This window comes from Simochromis diagramma, unplaced genomic scaffold (assembly GCF_900408965.1).
Source record: "Simochromis diagramma unplaced genomic scaffold, fSimDia1.1 OVJJ01000304.1, whole genome shotgun sequence".
In the NCBI taxonomy this organism is placed as follows: Eukaryota; Metazoa; Chordata; class Actinopteri; order Cichliformes; family Cichlidae; genus Simochromis; species Simochromis diagramma.
Genome location: NW_024387030.1, coordinates 4,280,908 through 4,297,503, shown reverse-complemented (window position 1 = coordinate 4,297,503; position 16,596 = coordinate 4,280,908). Strand labels below are relative to the sequence as shown.

Genomic DNA, 16,596 nt, shown 5'->3' with positions numbered 1-16,596 from the left:
TTTACTCTGGTAGCTCTTTGGTCTTCTGTATCTTGTCTAGTTTACTTTCCCTGTTCATTGTCTTGATTAAATGTGTATAGTCCCCACCTATTTGCACTTCCCTCATTATCAGCTGTGTATATGTTGTCTCAGTCTACTTTTGTCATGTCATCCATGTAGCTGTGTGTTTCTTAACCGTGTATTCCCTTTTTTCCTGACTTTGTTTTCCTGGTCATTTCTGATATTTGGATCCCCTGGCTTTGCTCCTTGTGGATTTTTGGATTTTGAACTCTGGACACTAAGCCGCTGCATTAAATGCCCACTTTGTGTTTGAGTTCCATCTACTTCATCCGGGTGCATCTTAAATCTCCATTCCACACAGCTGGATATAAAAAACAAAACAAAACAAAAAAACCAGCAAACTTCACACATCTGGACCCTATGCAAAATCAAAAAGCAAAATTTCAGCCTGTAGGAGAGTTCTTCGACTATATACTGTAATGCGTGAGTTTCAACAACCTACCATTGTTCGTTATGACCACAATCGAGGAGTTCCTCAAGTTTGCAAAACTCTGGGCTACTGTTGATTAATCAGATTAAATTAGGGCACAGAGAGACACAGGGAGGACAATTCTGATATCCACCATATGTGCTCATTTCCCCGATAAAGGACTGACTAATTTCTTGCCAAGAGTTCAGTGGAAAAGCTAAAACATAAAGACTAAAAAACATCTAGCTAGGGATAAAATCCATGTAGATTACATGTTTGACCCTTTTTCTCCTCAAAGATGTGCTTAAGATGTTCTCTTTGGGATTTGAATAGTTTTTCCAGCTTTTTTTCTTTAACCTTCGTGCTAAGCTGAGGTTAGAATCTCCTGACTCTACTCTGATATTAAACGCATAGACATGAGTACTCTAACAGTCTTCAAATTTAATTCTTGGCAAGAAAAGTAGTATATCTCACAAAAAGACTGATATCCATAGATACATCCCTGTCCCCTTGGCCTTCCTTGAAAAGAAGACTAAGTGTTTATCTGCAAGAAATAAAATAGGGCTTTATTTTGCTGAAGGACAAAAGTCTTCTGTTTGTTTAGAAAGTACAGCAGAAAAAGAGCACCCATTCAGAACCTGCATGCAGGACAAATCAAGCTACAAGCTATATAGTCAAGCCACATATCATGTTTCTTCAGTGCAAACCTCACAGTTTATAATCACAAGACTCGACACATTGTGGGTGTGCGCAAAACTTGTTTGTGTTTCTTTGGCTTTGGGCAGCTGTGACTCATCCAGCTTGCATTACAATCTTTTAGTCTGGCGTTCATGAGAGTGCCGGCCTCAGTGTTAATTTACCAGCCCCAGAGTTCAACTGCACTCCGCCTTGCATTTGTTCATGTCCCAGAGACCAAACCCTGGTTTTATTAAAGCCTCTGGGGGGCAGAAATAATGATGAATAATAATCTTCTCTGTTTTAACTTAATTATGCTTTTCCTTTGTTAATTAAAACGAGCAGGCGTAACAGCGTAATTCAAATGTTGCTAATGTGCAGCAATGAGCTTCTCACTGACAAATGTAAAGGGAACATGATTCAAATAATTGTCTGGCTAATCTTATGTGGTCACTTTACCTTGCTTGTTTTCATCTTCACTGGCACAGTTTCTTTAACTAAATTATTAAATCATAAAGAATAATTGTAATGCTCTGAAGGAAAAGTCTAATATATATGGAGGGTTAAAACATGTTTTACCGCAGCATGAATTGTCTGAGTTTCATTACTCAAAGGTTACATTCACACTGCAGGCGAAAGCGCATCACATCCAACTTTTCTGACCCTATGCGACCCAAAACCCGTCATGGTATGTCAGTGTAAACAGCACAAATCCGATATTTTCAAATCCGATCTGGATCACTTTCGTATGTGGTACTGAGTCCGATACATATCTGATGTGAACAAGCCGACAAAAAAATCGTATTTGATCAAAAAATCAGATTTGATCAAAAAATTGGAACTGAGCATTAAGACCTGCAGTGTGAACGTAGCCATAGACTGATAGCATTCCTGGATGATAAAGTGAAGAAACAGAGATCCTGACATATCAAATGGCAAGAGCGTATTGTGAATTCGTCGCCTGTCCGTTCCTCAATATGATTGACAGAGATCAGAATCATAGACTATGAAAGAAATGTTTGGACTGACAACACATTTTTGTATTATTGTGTCTCATTTTGGTTCTGTGAAATACAAAATGGTATTAGGAGACAGGACAGGGCTAGCTGGTTATCACACTAATTATGGTGGGTAGCTGTGTAGCACCATCTGACATGATGTTAATATGTTGATAGCACATTTTAACAGAATAACACACACACCTGTTTCAGTTAACAAATACTATTTCACCGGCAGAGTACTGTGTCGTAAATTCAAACACAGAAAAAAGGTAACATTGATTTTGGAAGCGCAACCACTTTATGCATTACCAAATCACAGAGACTCATTGAAAGCCCAATAAATGTCCATTGCTTAAAACTGTTGAGAGCATCACTTTTTAAATTGCTCTCTGGCAGAGTGGCTTTTCACACTCGTTCTTCCCCCGCACTCTTCGGCGCAACAAGCACAGAGTTCACAGCGGGTTCAATCTCTGATAAAGAGACGGACGGTTCTAATTGGAAACACTCATTTGGATTGTCCCGAGCTATAAGCTGTTTGTCTACATGGACACTGGCACCCATTCACAGACAGATGCAGACAGCACATACACGCTCAAGTACGCACAAACCAATCAGCAGTTCTGTCTTTTAGAGTTTGTGTTGGATCTGCAGCTGACGGTCAGATTTGAGGGCTTAATGGGAAGGTTAGGGATACTCAGCTTATGTTCTTCAAAAGTAATCAGTACGTGCTTGTTATTATTCACATCAAAAGAATAATCAGAGCTTGCATGCAAGTTTAGAGTACCGTACGCAGTTCTTACAGAAAAATTATTCGAATAAAACAAATAGCTTCTTTCTACTAATAAGGATACAATTTTACGAAATGTTCTTGCTCTATTTAATTTGTTTCTTAGCATTATTCTTATTTTTATGTGATCAGAGGCTGGAAATTATAAAGAAAAACCTGAAGTTAGAAAAGCAAAGGTTTAAATATGTTTTATTCTTCAACTGAAAGTCAGTGTTTTTTCAAGTATTTTTTAAAGCTTAAATCCATCTCTATTTGTTGAAATAAATTAAACAAATAGTATTTAAAAATGTAATAATAGAATTAATTTAAAATAACATGTCATTGTGTTCTCCTCCCATGCAGGATCATACAAGAGTGGTCAGCCCCATCATCGACGTCATCAGCCTGGATAACTTTGCCTACTTGGCTGCCTCTGCTGACCTGAGAGGAGGTCAGGGCGTAATAAACAGATCATACACAGTGGTAGTTGATCACACAGAGATCTGCAGGTTTAACAAACCTTTGTGACATGACATCATGATTCCTGACAGAATTCAATACCTATGACTGAACAATAAAAGAGGTTTAAATATTTCATTGTTTTATTGAAAAGCAGTGATTTATAGAAGAGAGTTTTTCCACAGATGTAAGGCTACGATTGATATTAAAGTCAGGCCAGTATATTAGGTGAAATCATGCAACTGAGTCCAGCCAAAATATCTGTCATCTTGTCTGCTTTGGACTCATGTCTAGACAACAGGAATATAAATTTGAAGATGAGAGCTGAACTTTTGCTTCCCCCATGCTTTTCTTTTTGTCAGGATTTGACTGGAGTCTCCACTTCAAGTGGGAGCAGATTCCCATTGAGCAAAAGATGGCAAGAAGTGACCCCACTCAGGCAATAAGGTATGTCTACAATGATATTTAGTGTGATAATATGCTTTGACTCATACCTGGAACATTCTCTTATGCATTATACGTGCATTGTACCCTCACAGACCACTTCATTAGATATCATAGACATATGTGTTCAACTGCTCATTAATGCCACCAATCCACCAATATGAAAGCAACTCCGTGCGTTTAGAGACTTAGATGGTCAAGATGACCCCCTGAAGTTCAAACCAAGCATCAGAATGGGGAAGAAAGGTGATTTCAGTGACTTTAAGCATGATAGATGAACCCAAAGTCACAAAGCTCAAATCATCTCAGACTGGTTTCTTGAAGATGACACTGTACTCAAATAGCCGCCTGTGGTGGACAAGGAGAGTCACATGATGGCAAATGTGCCGCAACTGTGCAATGCTGTCATTTCAACATCGACCAGAATCTCTGAGGAATGTTTCCAGCACCTTATTGTATCTGTGCCATAAGAAAATTAAGGCAACTCTGAGGGATAAATAGAATCCAACCCCAGTACCAGCAAGATGTGACTAATAAAGTGGCCAGAGACTGTATATTGTATGTGAATGACACATTATGGATTAATATGTCAGTTTTGGTTCTTGGATTAGACTAAAGTTAAAATAGAGAGCCATATCTTACTCTAAAAAAGTTCAAGATAAATCATCATAGTCAGGTCCTTTCTATGTTGGTATTTGCAGTCCTTTTGTGGTGTGTTTTCCCCCTAAAACACATCCAAATCGCAGCAAAGTAGTTAATGCATAACATCTGCTGAGCAAAATACAACTTTAAGCTCCTTTGATTTGTTGTTTCTTTCTGGAAAATATTCCCTTCTGGTGTTTCTGATGAGGTCTGCATGAATAAGCGTGCAAGTGAAGATTTGTAACTCCTTCCCTTCCTCCACTCTGCAGGACTCCCGTCATCGCTGGTGGGATCTTCGTCATGGACAGGAGTTGGTTCAACCACCTCGGCCAGTATGACACCCACATGGACATCTGGGGAGGGGAGAACTTTGGTGAGATCATCGATGATTTCTAACCCTACTTGAATCAGATGACTTTTATTATCATATCATCCTCCACACGCATCCCACACCAAATGTCTTTAAATAAAACTAAGCCTTACTCTGCTGGCAAAGACTTACCAGACTCCAACAATGTAAATATTCCCAACTTTATTCAAGATGAAGGATTCCTAACAAGTTTATGTTAATTGATGACATTTACAATGACCTAATGTTGGCCAGGAGCAGGAAAGTAGGAGGATCAGAGTTAGCACATGTACTTACCAAAATAAAAGCCATAATGTTTATGAATAATTTTCTCATTCAGTCTAAAATAAATACTAAGTCCTGTGTTTACAAGGTTTTCTAACAAAAATAATTTAATCACATATTAAAGAAGATAATGTTTGTGTCAATTTAGTGCAATTTATTTTGTAAAATACGAAGCCGTTTCCCATTAAATGATTTCATGTGTTAAGTCTGCATGCCTGGCTCTTTTGAATGCCCGGCATCTCCAAAATGCTAAATATGTCCCTGGAATTTGAATGATCCACTATGACTGCTTTCATTCTGATGATTTACAGCTAACAGCCATCTGCTACAGGAAACAGTAGCAGGCGTACTGCACTGATACTGGAATGACACACATCAGGGCATTAATTCTAGGAGAGACTGACAAAATGACAGGCACGTCTTCAGTGGTACGCCTGCATTTTTGGACTCAACCACTGCATCTTTCCTTTTGCAGAGCTTTCTTTCCGGGTGTGGCTGTGCGGAGGAAGTCTGGAGATTCTTCCCTGCAGCCGCGTGGGTCACGTGTTCAGGAAACGGCACCCGTACGATTTCCCAGAGGGCAACGCTCTTACCTACATTAAGTGAGTAGGCTGGTCTGACTGATGACAGTTATTAACACGGAAACAACAGAATGACCTTTCGCTTGTTGTTCGCCCTAAAATCTCAAATGTCACATGATTCAGCGCCACTCAGTGTGAAGTTAAATGCTTCGCCAGGCAAACTCACACTTTTCACACATCTTGACCCAAGTGCGAGTGAGAGATGAGTGTGTAAGAGAACTATGAAAGCATCCGCAGAGCTCCTTATTTTACATCATTGTTCTTAATACCTAGTAAAGGTGGAGATGCTCACAAATATCTGGCTCTGTCTGGGAAGAACTAAAGCAGCAAGTTTGCAGGTTTTGAACTGTTGTATAATGACCCATAATGTGCTGTTGCTGACAGACTCTTTAGATAATGTTGCTTTTTATGAATCAAACCCAACATTACTAGTTGAAAATGCACATAAAATGTAAGATCTCAAAGCACAATAATATTTGTAGAGGAGCTGCAGTGAATAGCTGACGTATGAAGGCTCCAGAAACATAGCGCTGTCATTAAAGCTGGCTGCAGGAATGCTGGCAGCGCTGTCATTACTGTGTCTGAGCAGGTGTTGTGTCTCTGTCCACGCAGGAACACCCGTCGGGCCGCTGAAGTGTGGATGGATGAGTATAAACAGTACTACTACTCTGCGAGGCCGTCAGCTCAGGGAAAAGCCTTCGGCAGGTTTGTCTGCTATAATGTCATCCTCCTTGCTCATATTTGCTTATATTTAATACAATGATTCTGTGTCTCCTGAGTTTCCAAGGTGTTTATAAGGTACCAAGCTTTATACGCAAGCATTAAAAAAACGCTTTGCACACCAATTTTTAAATTTGCATGCACTGAGACTTCAACTAACATTTATTTATTTTAATTACAGATCATTCAGGGGATTTGTATGTTCTGTTAAAATAATTTTAAAATGCCTGTGATGATGTTACTCAATCCAAGGTGGCCCAGTTAAGACAACAAACCCTTACATTTGATAGATGAAACCAGAACAATGAAGTTTCAACACTGTTGTCAGTGTCAGATAATCTTCTGTTGGACCTACAAGTTCTGTTCCTTTTGTATAAAAGGCCCAACACCAGTAAAAATGCAAAGATATAAGAAGTAAGAAGCAAAAAAACAAAACTCAGTAAATAAAACACCCACACACACTGGTTTAACATTTTAAAGAAAACCTGTGTTAGCTGAGTCTGTAATTCATACTCCATAAGCTGTTGATGGCAGGTTCACAAGGTTAAATCCACATTTTCTTTCTCATTCTCTCCTCCTTATCTTTTTTATGTGTTTTCTTTACATTATTTCTCTTTGTCCCTAAATATTCTTGTTATCTGGTCTTGCAGTATCACAGACCGTCTGGCGCTGCGACGGAAGCTGAACTGCAAACCTTTCCGCTGGTACATGGAGAACGTCTATCCCGAGCTGAGGTAACGAGGTTAACGTTTAATTCTCTCTCAATGGCACAGCATTGGAACACAAAAAATTAAAGTGCAATTTGCAAAATTTTTATCACATACAGAAAAATATTTCAGTAAGGAGGAATCATTTGGAAAAACTGAACACAATTTACTGAGACACAGAATTCAGTTTAGCTGTTTGGTAATTAGATGCCGATGATCCATCAAGGCAGAATGGAATCCTATCAGTGACAGGAATTAGGACAGGAGCCCCGGAGTCTAGTAGACTCTAGTAGACTCCAGTAGACTCTAGTGGTGGTGAGCATGAAGATGGAGGCTTCGACGGGGCTCTGAGTGACCCGGGTGAGGCAGAGATGGGAAGAAGACAGGTTGCACAAATGAGAGCCTGAAAGACAGAATGACAAAAGAGATTTAAAGTATATAGAATGGAAGCTGATTGGCTCACAGGAAGCAGGTAAGAAAATGATTGGACAAGAGCAGGAGTGTCAAACACAAGACTTCAATCCCACCCAGTGGAAGTCATAAACTTTGTACTTTTACAACTTTTCCTAATAATAAAAACCTCCCCTGTGGTTATTTATACTACACCAAAGTAATGAAGTAATAACTAAACTATTAGATGACAGAAGAATTCTTGTTTTTTTTACTACCTACAATAGAAATTTATTTTTTTCACAATGATTAGTTAAGGTATAGTTAGGTTGACAGAAAGGGGAGTTTCTTTGGTCCAGTCTATTTAACATCAAAGAAGGTTGTACTTGGCCCATGATGTAAAATGAATAATCATGTTAGTATTGAGTTTGACAGTGTGGAGAAATTGAAGTGATGTAAAGAATAGACTAGGAGCCAAACACTTAGGAAGCAGACAGCTGAGTGATTGCAGATGTCCCTTATTGAACCTATGCATAAGCTTCATTAATTACTGTACTTACACTTAAAGGAGTCGATATTAAAAGATTAACTGGCACGAGACTTTCTGCATTTTCTGCACTTATAAAGTTCAGATTCGATTGGCAATGACTGGAAAATATCTAGTGTGAAAACTAGTATTCTTTTTGCTCACATGTGTGAGGTCATATGTATGACTATCATAGAAAAAAAACTTTTTCCATCAGCAGATGGATATGAAAACTGAGTCATAGTGTCAGACTCTCCACGGGGAACATCCATTTTTCAGTGGAGATATACATTATTTATGCAGTGCATCATAGAAGTTGTTGTGGATCACTTTTTAGTATCTGGTTTGAATTATCTGTTATGCAAGAGAGACAAAGACTTTTCCAAACACCATTAGAATCCAACAAATGGAAATGTTCTCATCATGTTTTCACCTATGTTTACTTCTGATTGATCTCTGGAAGAGGCTCTGGTGAAGCAGAAATAACATTCAAGCTCTGTTTCCTTTAAGATAAAACGTGTTTTTTTTCCCCCTGAAGTAATCTCAAAACCCCTCGAGGTGCCATTACCCCGAAGTTCAGAGCCAGTCATCTAAATATAAACGATCTGGGTGGGAACCTCTGAGTGGGTTATCAGCTTGTATCTCACGAGCTTTTTTTCTCAAGCTACTCCCTCGCCACTTCAGCTGTATCTGCTCCAAATAAGTCTGGTCTCTCAGAGTGTAACTGTATATCGTTTTCAGAACATGTTGAAATGATGCACATTACTTAGCGTTGCAATTCAATTACTCAGTTTAATCCATCTGTTCTTTATTGTTGAAATAAGACCTTTCACTGGCTTTGCGCCTGTCTCTTCTCTCTTGGCTCCCTACAGGGTCCCTGAGCAGGAAGCAGTGTCCAGTGTGTTGAAACAGGGCGGTTTGTGTCTGGAGACCCGTGGGACCGACGGCCTCGGGCTGGCAGAGTGTAGGGGCCTCGGAGCCAACAGGCCACAGTCGCAGGTCAGGACTTTGCCACTAGAGGGCGATTTATTGTGGCTCACAGTTATTGTTAGAAATACATCAGACTCTGTCCTGCACACTCTCATTTTTGGTTCTAATTGAGTTCTATTAAAGCTGTCTCAGCAAAATGCAACTCTTTTTAAATTCTATGCTGCTGTTCACCAGCCCAATTTGTAAACAGTGAATTGTAGATATTAATATAGGTGTGTGTGTGTGTGTGTGTGTGTGTGTGTGTGTGTGTGTGTGTGTGTGTGTGTGTGTGTGTGTGTGTGTGTGTGTGTGTGTGTGTGTGTGTGTGATGCTTGCTAAATTATCCATATGTGGCCTGACTTGCTCTTAAAAAACACTGGTACATATTGTTTGAAGTATGCAAGAGATCCTTCCTTTAAATATTCAATAAACTAAAAGGTGTGCTTGAGTTTTTTGAGTGTGCAGAATTTTCACTTATGGTCCCATTAAATTAAATCTGTCCCAGAACTGCATCTTTATAAACAAGTTGGGCATAAAATTGGATTTCTTATTCGTATTAGTGGAAATCCATAACCCACTGAAGCAAAGTGCCTGATGCACAGGTGTCATTTTTACCAGTTTAGTAAAAGTGCATTATTAAAGACTACATTTAAATTTAACTCCATATTTTTAACATGGTCACCACAACATTCCTGTAGTGGCACCACTCTGTATCGGTGGGGCCCACCCCCACAGTTTAAGAACCACCGGTCTATTTCACATTCTTCCTTCAGATGATAGGAGTCATACATTTTCTGTGTTTTGCAGAGATGGGAGTTAATAGAGCCGCTGATCCGGCAGCAGGACCTTTGCCTGGCAATTTCTGCTTTCACAGCGGGGTCGAAGGTCAAGATGGAGCCCTGCAATACAAAAGAGCCGAGACAGGTAAGAGGAAATACTGTTAGCTGATCAAATTGTATTTTCAGAGCCATAAAGAACTGGACTAAAGCGTTTTTTCCTACTATTGCCTGTGGATCGGTCATAGCAAATTAAACAGTCTGTGCTAGCAGTCAGTGAGGGACACTTTAGCTGTTCATCAATAAAAAAGCTTTATAGTAATAGCTTTAAAGGATAACATAGGTGAGCATATTTATCTTGAGCTTGGTGAGCTCCAGACATTTAACACACTCTGTGCAATTGTCTTTGTGTTGACTAAGGGTTAAGAAAAGAAACAGGACATGCTTTAATCTTGTGCTGCCAGTCACCGTTAACCTAATGTCTTAGGTTTTCCAGAAGGTTACTTCACTTTTGGCATCAAGCTGTTCATGCTTGATGTGCCACTCGCAGACCTGAAGTCGAACATAAAAGATTTGGACATAAGAGATGGTTTCAGCGCAGATGCTCAGCAGCCCGCCTGCCGATGATGCCAGGAGGCTGAGACAATCTGAGTTTTGCACTGATGCAGATCCTGCCAAATAAGAGTAGTTGACTTTATAGATGCAGTAGAACAAATGCTCCCATAACTTCAGACCCCACCCCGTTCCTTCCTTGTTCTCCTTTTTGTGATTATTTAATGCTCGCATCCCAGGGGGAATGGAGTTGGCTGCACGGTGATTTATGACACTAATGACGGAGTTATTAACTCAAACCATGTGCCGGATTCTTGCCAGGCTTTCCTCTCATCTCTCAGCTGGCCCATCGAAGTCCTTTGAGAGTATTTTTGGGAGGATGCCCATCAACAAGAAACCAGTTATTGCTGTGGGAAACATTTGGTCTCTTTGTCCTGATGCTTTAATCCCCGAGAAAGAAAAATAATACTTGTGTTTTTGACTTTGCTGCACAGAAGATAATTAACACTGTAGGCATAAAGTGACAATGGAGCCTTTATAAAAACATAAATATCAACATTAAACAACCGTCTGAAATCGTTTATGGCAATATTGTACCTTTCTGCCATGAATGTCTTTTTGATATTTTCAGTTTTCAAATCTTTCAACAATTCTGAAAGAATTTCATTATGTTTAGGGCTTTATAGGCGATATCAGATCCAGTGATCGTCTAAAAGCTGTTTAGAGCCAAGGCCAAAATGAATAAATGTAATCAAATACTCTGAGTTTCTCTGGCCAACAGATCACAAAATAATGGTGTCAGCTGCATATTACACAGTCTCCTGTTTATTGATGCATTGGCGCAGTGACATATTATTTCCTCCTTAAACAAAAGTTCTGACTGAGCACACTCTTCTAGTAGTTACAGTGTAATAACACGTGCATACACAGATGCGCTCTCTCTGGGATTTGAAGATTAACCCCACATTCACCTCTAAATTTTAATAAGCCTCCATGTGGCTCTTGATATCTGTACTTGGCAGTCAGTTCAGCTCTGAGTACTTACTCAGTGACCCAATAAAGGAACCAGTTATGCCTGGTGATTTGTAGACATCCTGCCTGAGGGACAGGTGTTTCTGGCAGGCTTTCCTTTCAGATTTCTTGTCAGATTTGCTTTACACACTGTGAAGGTAGAAAACAATATTCGATTTATGGAATCAACACCTGGCTTTGTATTATGTCAGCGTTGATGTATATCCTCACTGCTTGTAAGCCAGTAGCCCCTCCCATGTAGCTAAAATGGCTTGTTTAAGACAGTGTATGAAGTGAGGGGCTGTAAGCCCAGTACTGGAAAAATTAGGATTGTTTTGAAATGTCACAGTGCAAACTGACTCCAAGAATAGTGCATCTGTAAAAAAGAAATGAACAAAATGAATGACCAGCTTTGCAACTGTTTTAGTGAAAAAAGAATATTGCTGAACTGCTCAGACTTGGGTCACATGACTGTGCATTATACTTGTAATTAAAAAAAAGATCAGGTAATTGTGTACAAAAAGAATCAATTGTAAATTTATGCAAATTTACTGGGTAGTTTATTGGTATGATATTGCATATTTTGTTTTTAAAATCCTGAGTAAATGTAGTCATTCTCTATGACATGTATTCAAGTAAAAGTAATAAGTAGTTGAAATGCCAGATTCTTTACTTGATTTTAAGTTATTTATGAGAATAGATGTTCTGAATTAATGTTTAGCTCTGAGAAATGCAATAACAAATTGAGTCTCTGTTATCTATGATTAAAGATTAGATTCATTATGTAGATTGATTCAAGACACCTTGTGATCAGAGGGCAAAGAATGGTGGAGGTGGGGGAAGGAAAGTAAAAACAAAAGTTTACTTTCTCACAAATCTATATCCACATCTGAAGCCCCTTTAAGTCTCCTGAGGTATAAAAATAAATAACTTTACACAGTATATGCACATGACTGAAAATGGCCCCTACACAGGACATCTTATCAGCAGAAATAAATTGTTTCTTCTCTCGTGGGATGGCAGGCTGCCGTGCTCTGCAGCTGGCTGTACAATGATTTTTCCACCAAGGGTGCAGAAAGTCAGTCATTCATGTGATTACTGCAATCCACCCCTGACTCAGTTCATTTCTCACTACTAACATGAACCTCCTGTGCTGATGCACATCATTTATGAGCAATGGATTAACAGGAATGAGTCAATGTGCACGAACATCTGTTAACAAACCAGCATGAAATGATTTTTTTGGTCTTTACAGAAGTGGAAGCCAAAGGGCACAGCTCTGCAGCACATGGTCAGTGGCCTCTGCCTGGACAGTCAAACCCCGATGGGACCTCCAGTCATTTTACAGTGTCGCCCCCAGATGGCCAGCCAGTCCTGGGAGCCACAAGTCATTACTTGAGCCACAGCAAATGGGAAGAGGGAGAGGGAGGAGCAGATTCTGGACCCAGCCTGCAGAAGGAATTGGGGTATCACGTCTGCACACTGTTTGTCGCCTTGCTGAAGGATAAAAGTAGTGGGAACTCTACTGTCTTGAAGTCAACTTCTAGCTCCTGCTCATTGTGTCTTGGGGACAAGAGCGCGCTGAAAACATTTTAAGACCCTGTTGAACAAAACATCTAAGGTCTTCTGTGTACAGTGCTTCATCCTTCCAGGATGCTTTAGTTCTTCTGAGTAATCTACGCTTTTCACAAAAAACTGTCACACATCCCACTTTTCATTTCTGTATCTATTCTGGTCTATGTGTTGCTTAAATCTGGAATAGTGAAGATTACCCGAAACGAAAGAGTGCATAATGTACTGTTGCTAATATGCTGACTTGCACTTGACCCACTCTGAGTCTTGAGGTTTTTGGGCTGTTGAAGCATGTCTGATGACTGTGTGGACCAGGGCAGTTTTATGTGCAGTCAACTAAAATCTGAAAACAATTTTTTTTTAATTGTTATTGCTGAATGGCAGTCTTGAAACCACCATGCGAAGCACTGTCAGGAAGATTATTTATTGTTTTGCATGGTCAGACCCAAAGAATGGTTTTATTTTTTCTCCGTCTCTACAAAGTTTTATGTAAATATTTAAAGCAGGTAATGGCTTGTTTTGTGTAAAGTTCTCTATATGTTGTTTGAAAAAATAAAACGTGGTAATGGAGACATTGCTGTTGTAGTCATTTGAATAATAAACTGGATTACTGCACCATCACTGCTCTTTTCATCATTTTATAAAACAGCAAAAATCCATTTTTTTTGCATTGTACATGTTTGCATCCTAATTCACAATGGATATCCGAATAATTACATGGGGCTTATTGTAGCCATTTCCAACTTCATTTGTATCCTTGGAGTCTGCTAGAGTAGATTTACATGATTCACAGTTAAAAGTAATAATTTTATTCCTTTGTGTAGCCAAACAACTGGTTTAGCTTCTCTTACTTTAAGCCTTCTTTTTTGTCATTGGTTGCCCCTCTCAAACATAAAGTTTAAAGAGTGGTTGTTTGGACTCAGTGCCTAACATAACCATTTTTAGACTATCCCCTGTCCTTGATATAACAAACGCTAAAGTGAGTCTGAAATGGACTGAGGTTTTGGCTCACAGGCATTACTTTCACATACTCTGACCAGATTATTTTAAATTATGCATTTAAATATACAAAGAAAAGCATTGCAGTTCCCCTTTTAAGTCCATTATATTTGAGACATTTATTTAAAGTATATATATTTTTAATATAAAGCAAAAAAAAAAATCAAGTAGTTTAATGGAGTTCTTCAGATGCTGACAGTTTCTATAGATTATTCCATTACTTGGGGCCAGCGTGAAATTAGAAGTGTATTCCCTTTAAAAATAAGGGCCATGATTAGCTTCAATGTGTGCATAAATAATCTTTTTAATTAGGCAACGCAGTAAGTGGGAAAATCTGTAGACTCATTGCGACATGATTGAAACCGTTCACCACTCATTACTCACACAAAGTGACCACCAGGGGGCATAATATGCTAACTTTTTGTCATTATAACGTTGGTAACTTCATTGATGGAACCTGGTGGTAAAAATACTAGATATACAAAATTTAAATAAATTTAAAAATAAAATAAAAGGCTCTCGAAGAGTTTAGATAATTAAGGGGAAAAAAGATCGGCATTAACAACGTATTGGAGACTGGGAGGTCACTGCTGGGGCACTGTGATGATTATTAAAGATACTGTGCAAGGCTGCATAACAGGCTTGACAACTTTGTGAACCAAAGGTTTTTTTTTGTTTCCCTCCTTGTTGGTTTTATAACCTTTGAGGACACAATACAAGCTCCACTGCAGCTTACAAGGCTTTAAAGGTATGCGAGGAATGCAACTTTATGCTGATAAACTTCTGGCCTTTTCAAGGGGTCAGTGAAGACAGCGGGAGTGGAGGAAGCCTTTAACTGGATGTATATGGAAAGAAACACGTTTCACTCATTTAAACGAGCTTCGTTTTTGTTATGTGGTGAGAACGTGATGGCCTACACAGGAAGGATAATTACGGTGAAACTCGGGATGGCACTGCACTGTTGCCCTAATTTTTTGTCGTTTCAGGAATGACCTCACTGACAGGGTTATATTTGCATATCACCCAGACAATGAATTTGTAATGAAGGTGCTCGTTAAAAGTGGTGCAACTGAACGTTTGCAGTGGTGCTTTACATACCCTACTACATTTGAGAGGAAAATAGCACTAATGTATGAAATACAAGAAAACTTAATGAGAACATATGCATACAGTTTGATACCTGCTTATATAGAAACCAGCCCCACTGTAACAAAATACGAAAAGTAGTGTTGCTTACAACTTATTAATTGTAACAATAATCCATCACACACTCTTCAGGTCAGATTATAGTACTTATATATTTACAGGTGCATCTTAATTGAAGCTAAACCCGATAGACAGAAGCGGTGTCTTACAATGTGCTTTTACGCCTGCTTCTCTTAATAACTACGAGACGAACAGCATAAAGAGTGAAACTCAGCTTCGATCCAGGTTGCACTATCGACCATCGATCACCTTCGATGTACACGCGCCGGCCAATGGGGGTCACGCGGAGGCGGTCCGTTGCTAAGGAGGAAGTTTGATTGAGGCTCTGAGTAGCAGCCATTCAGCGGCGGTGGCTGAAGCGATTGGACTGCGAGCGTCTCTCCCGACACTTTCTGTGGAATTTGAATTATTTTGGCAGGGCACGGCTCGTGATACACTGGTGACGGCATACACGGGGCATCTTCAGGGTCGCAGCGGTGATCGCAGGTAGGTTGAAAGTGGGCTGTGTGCACTTTGGTAAGCATGCCCGGCGAAGCTTGTTAGCTCACCGAGCTAAGCAACACTAGCTTGTGCCTCTCTGATGCGGCACACGGAGCTATGGCAGCTCCCATTAACACGGCGTTTAGCTCTCTTGCTAACCTAACAAAATAGCACAAGCAGGGACAAAATAGATGGTGTTAAGCTGTCTAACATCTTTATTTCCTGTTAGAAAATATCTGCTTCTGTCTTGCCGAATAAGCTAAGGTGTTTAAGAGGTATGGCTAACGTTAGTAGCGTTCTCAAGTTACCTGGATAACTTTAGGGGGATGGACGTTATTCAGCAAAATGACCTAAGCTCATCGGATAGCTTGCTCCTAGCACACGGTTTGTCACGACATTCACTTACACCCTATCACACGGTTCGCTTGTGTAATACCATCCTTACAAATAGTATTAATCGGTAGCTTGGCAGTTTAGTGACTTGCAAGTTTGTCCCCCCCCCCCCCCTCAAAAAGTGTTCTGTAACAATAAAGGTGAGTCTTCTTAACACTGATCCATCCAGACAGGTTGATCACCATGACGATACCGACTGTGACTCAGAGTCTTAGCACTCGGAATGTTTCTGAAGTGTGATAATGTGTCTTAGATCGTCTTATATGGCAGGTGGATCTTTTCTTGCAAGAGAGATCAAGAAGTCTGCCATTCATGATCAGATAACCATCAGTGGTCAGATTACCTTCCACGTGGAGACTGTACTAAGATAACCATGTGATAGATTGTGTGATAGCCCCAGCAGCACAACCATACGGTTGAAAACATCCTGTTTATTGGACGCTAATTCTATTTGGATTCTGTCATTAGGCATTTTATTATTGGAGCAGCGATGTAATTTGTGACCTGAAATAATAAACAGGATGAGTTATTTGTTTTTGTTTGGAAAACACAGACGCAACCCTCTGACTGGTCGAGGAGAGATGCTGAAATCCAGTTATTCTGACTGTAAATATCAGATTATAG

The 16,596-nt window shown here is 39.6% G+C and overlaps 2 protein-coding genes across 7 annotated transcripts in view; both read left to right on the top strand.

The window, feature by feature from the left end:
* galnt16 (UDP-N-acetyl-alpha-D-galactosamine:polypeptide N-acetylgalactosaminyltransferase 16) overlaps nucleotides 1-13,466 on the top strand; it is a 37,965-nt gene extending 24,499 nt beyond the window's left edge. Inside the window, exons 7-15 of the mRNA XM_040041410.1 lie at nucleotides 3,275-3,362; nucleotides 3,733-3,817; nucleotides 4,726-4,829; nucleotides 5,566-5,692; nucleotides 6,284-6,376; nucleotides 7,042-7,125; nucleotides 8,887-9,013; nucleotides 9,791-9,907; nucleotides 12,578-13,466. Of these exons, the coding sequence (XP_039897344.1) occupies nucleotides 3,275-3,362; nucleotides 3,733-3,817; nucleotides 4,726-4,829; nucleotides 5,566-5,692; nucleotides 6,284-6,376; nucleotides 7,042-7,125; nucleotides 8,887-9,013; nucleotides 9,791-9,907; nucleotides 12,578-12,721 (969 nt within the window). The 3' untranslated portion in view covers nucleotides 12,722-13,466. The remainder of the gene's footprint in view (nucleotides 1-3,274; nucleotides 3,363-3,732; nucleotides 3,818-4,725; nucleotides 4,830-5,565; nucleotides 5,693-6,283; nucleotides 6,377-7,041; nucleotides 7,126-8,886; nucleotides 9,014-9,790; nucleotides 9,908-12,577) is intronic.
* A 1,857-nt stretch (nucleotides 13,467-15,323) lies between these two features.
* Nucleotides 15,324-16,596, top strand: part of numb (NUMB endocytic adaptor protein) — a 43,075-nt gene continuing 41,802 nt past the window's right edge. Inside the window, exon 1 of one of the 6 annotated variants that reach the window (XM_040041401.1) lies at nucleotides 15,324-15,585. The gene's annotated coding sequence lies outside the window, so the exon portion shown is untranslated. The remainder of the gene's footprint in view (nucleotides 15,586-16,596) is intronic. The other 5 variants (XM_040041404.1, XM_040041400.1, XM_040041402.1 and 2 more) reach the window with 5 other exon arrangements.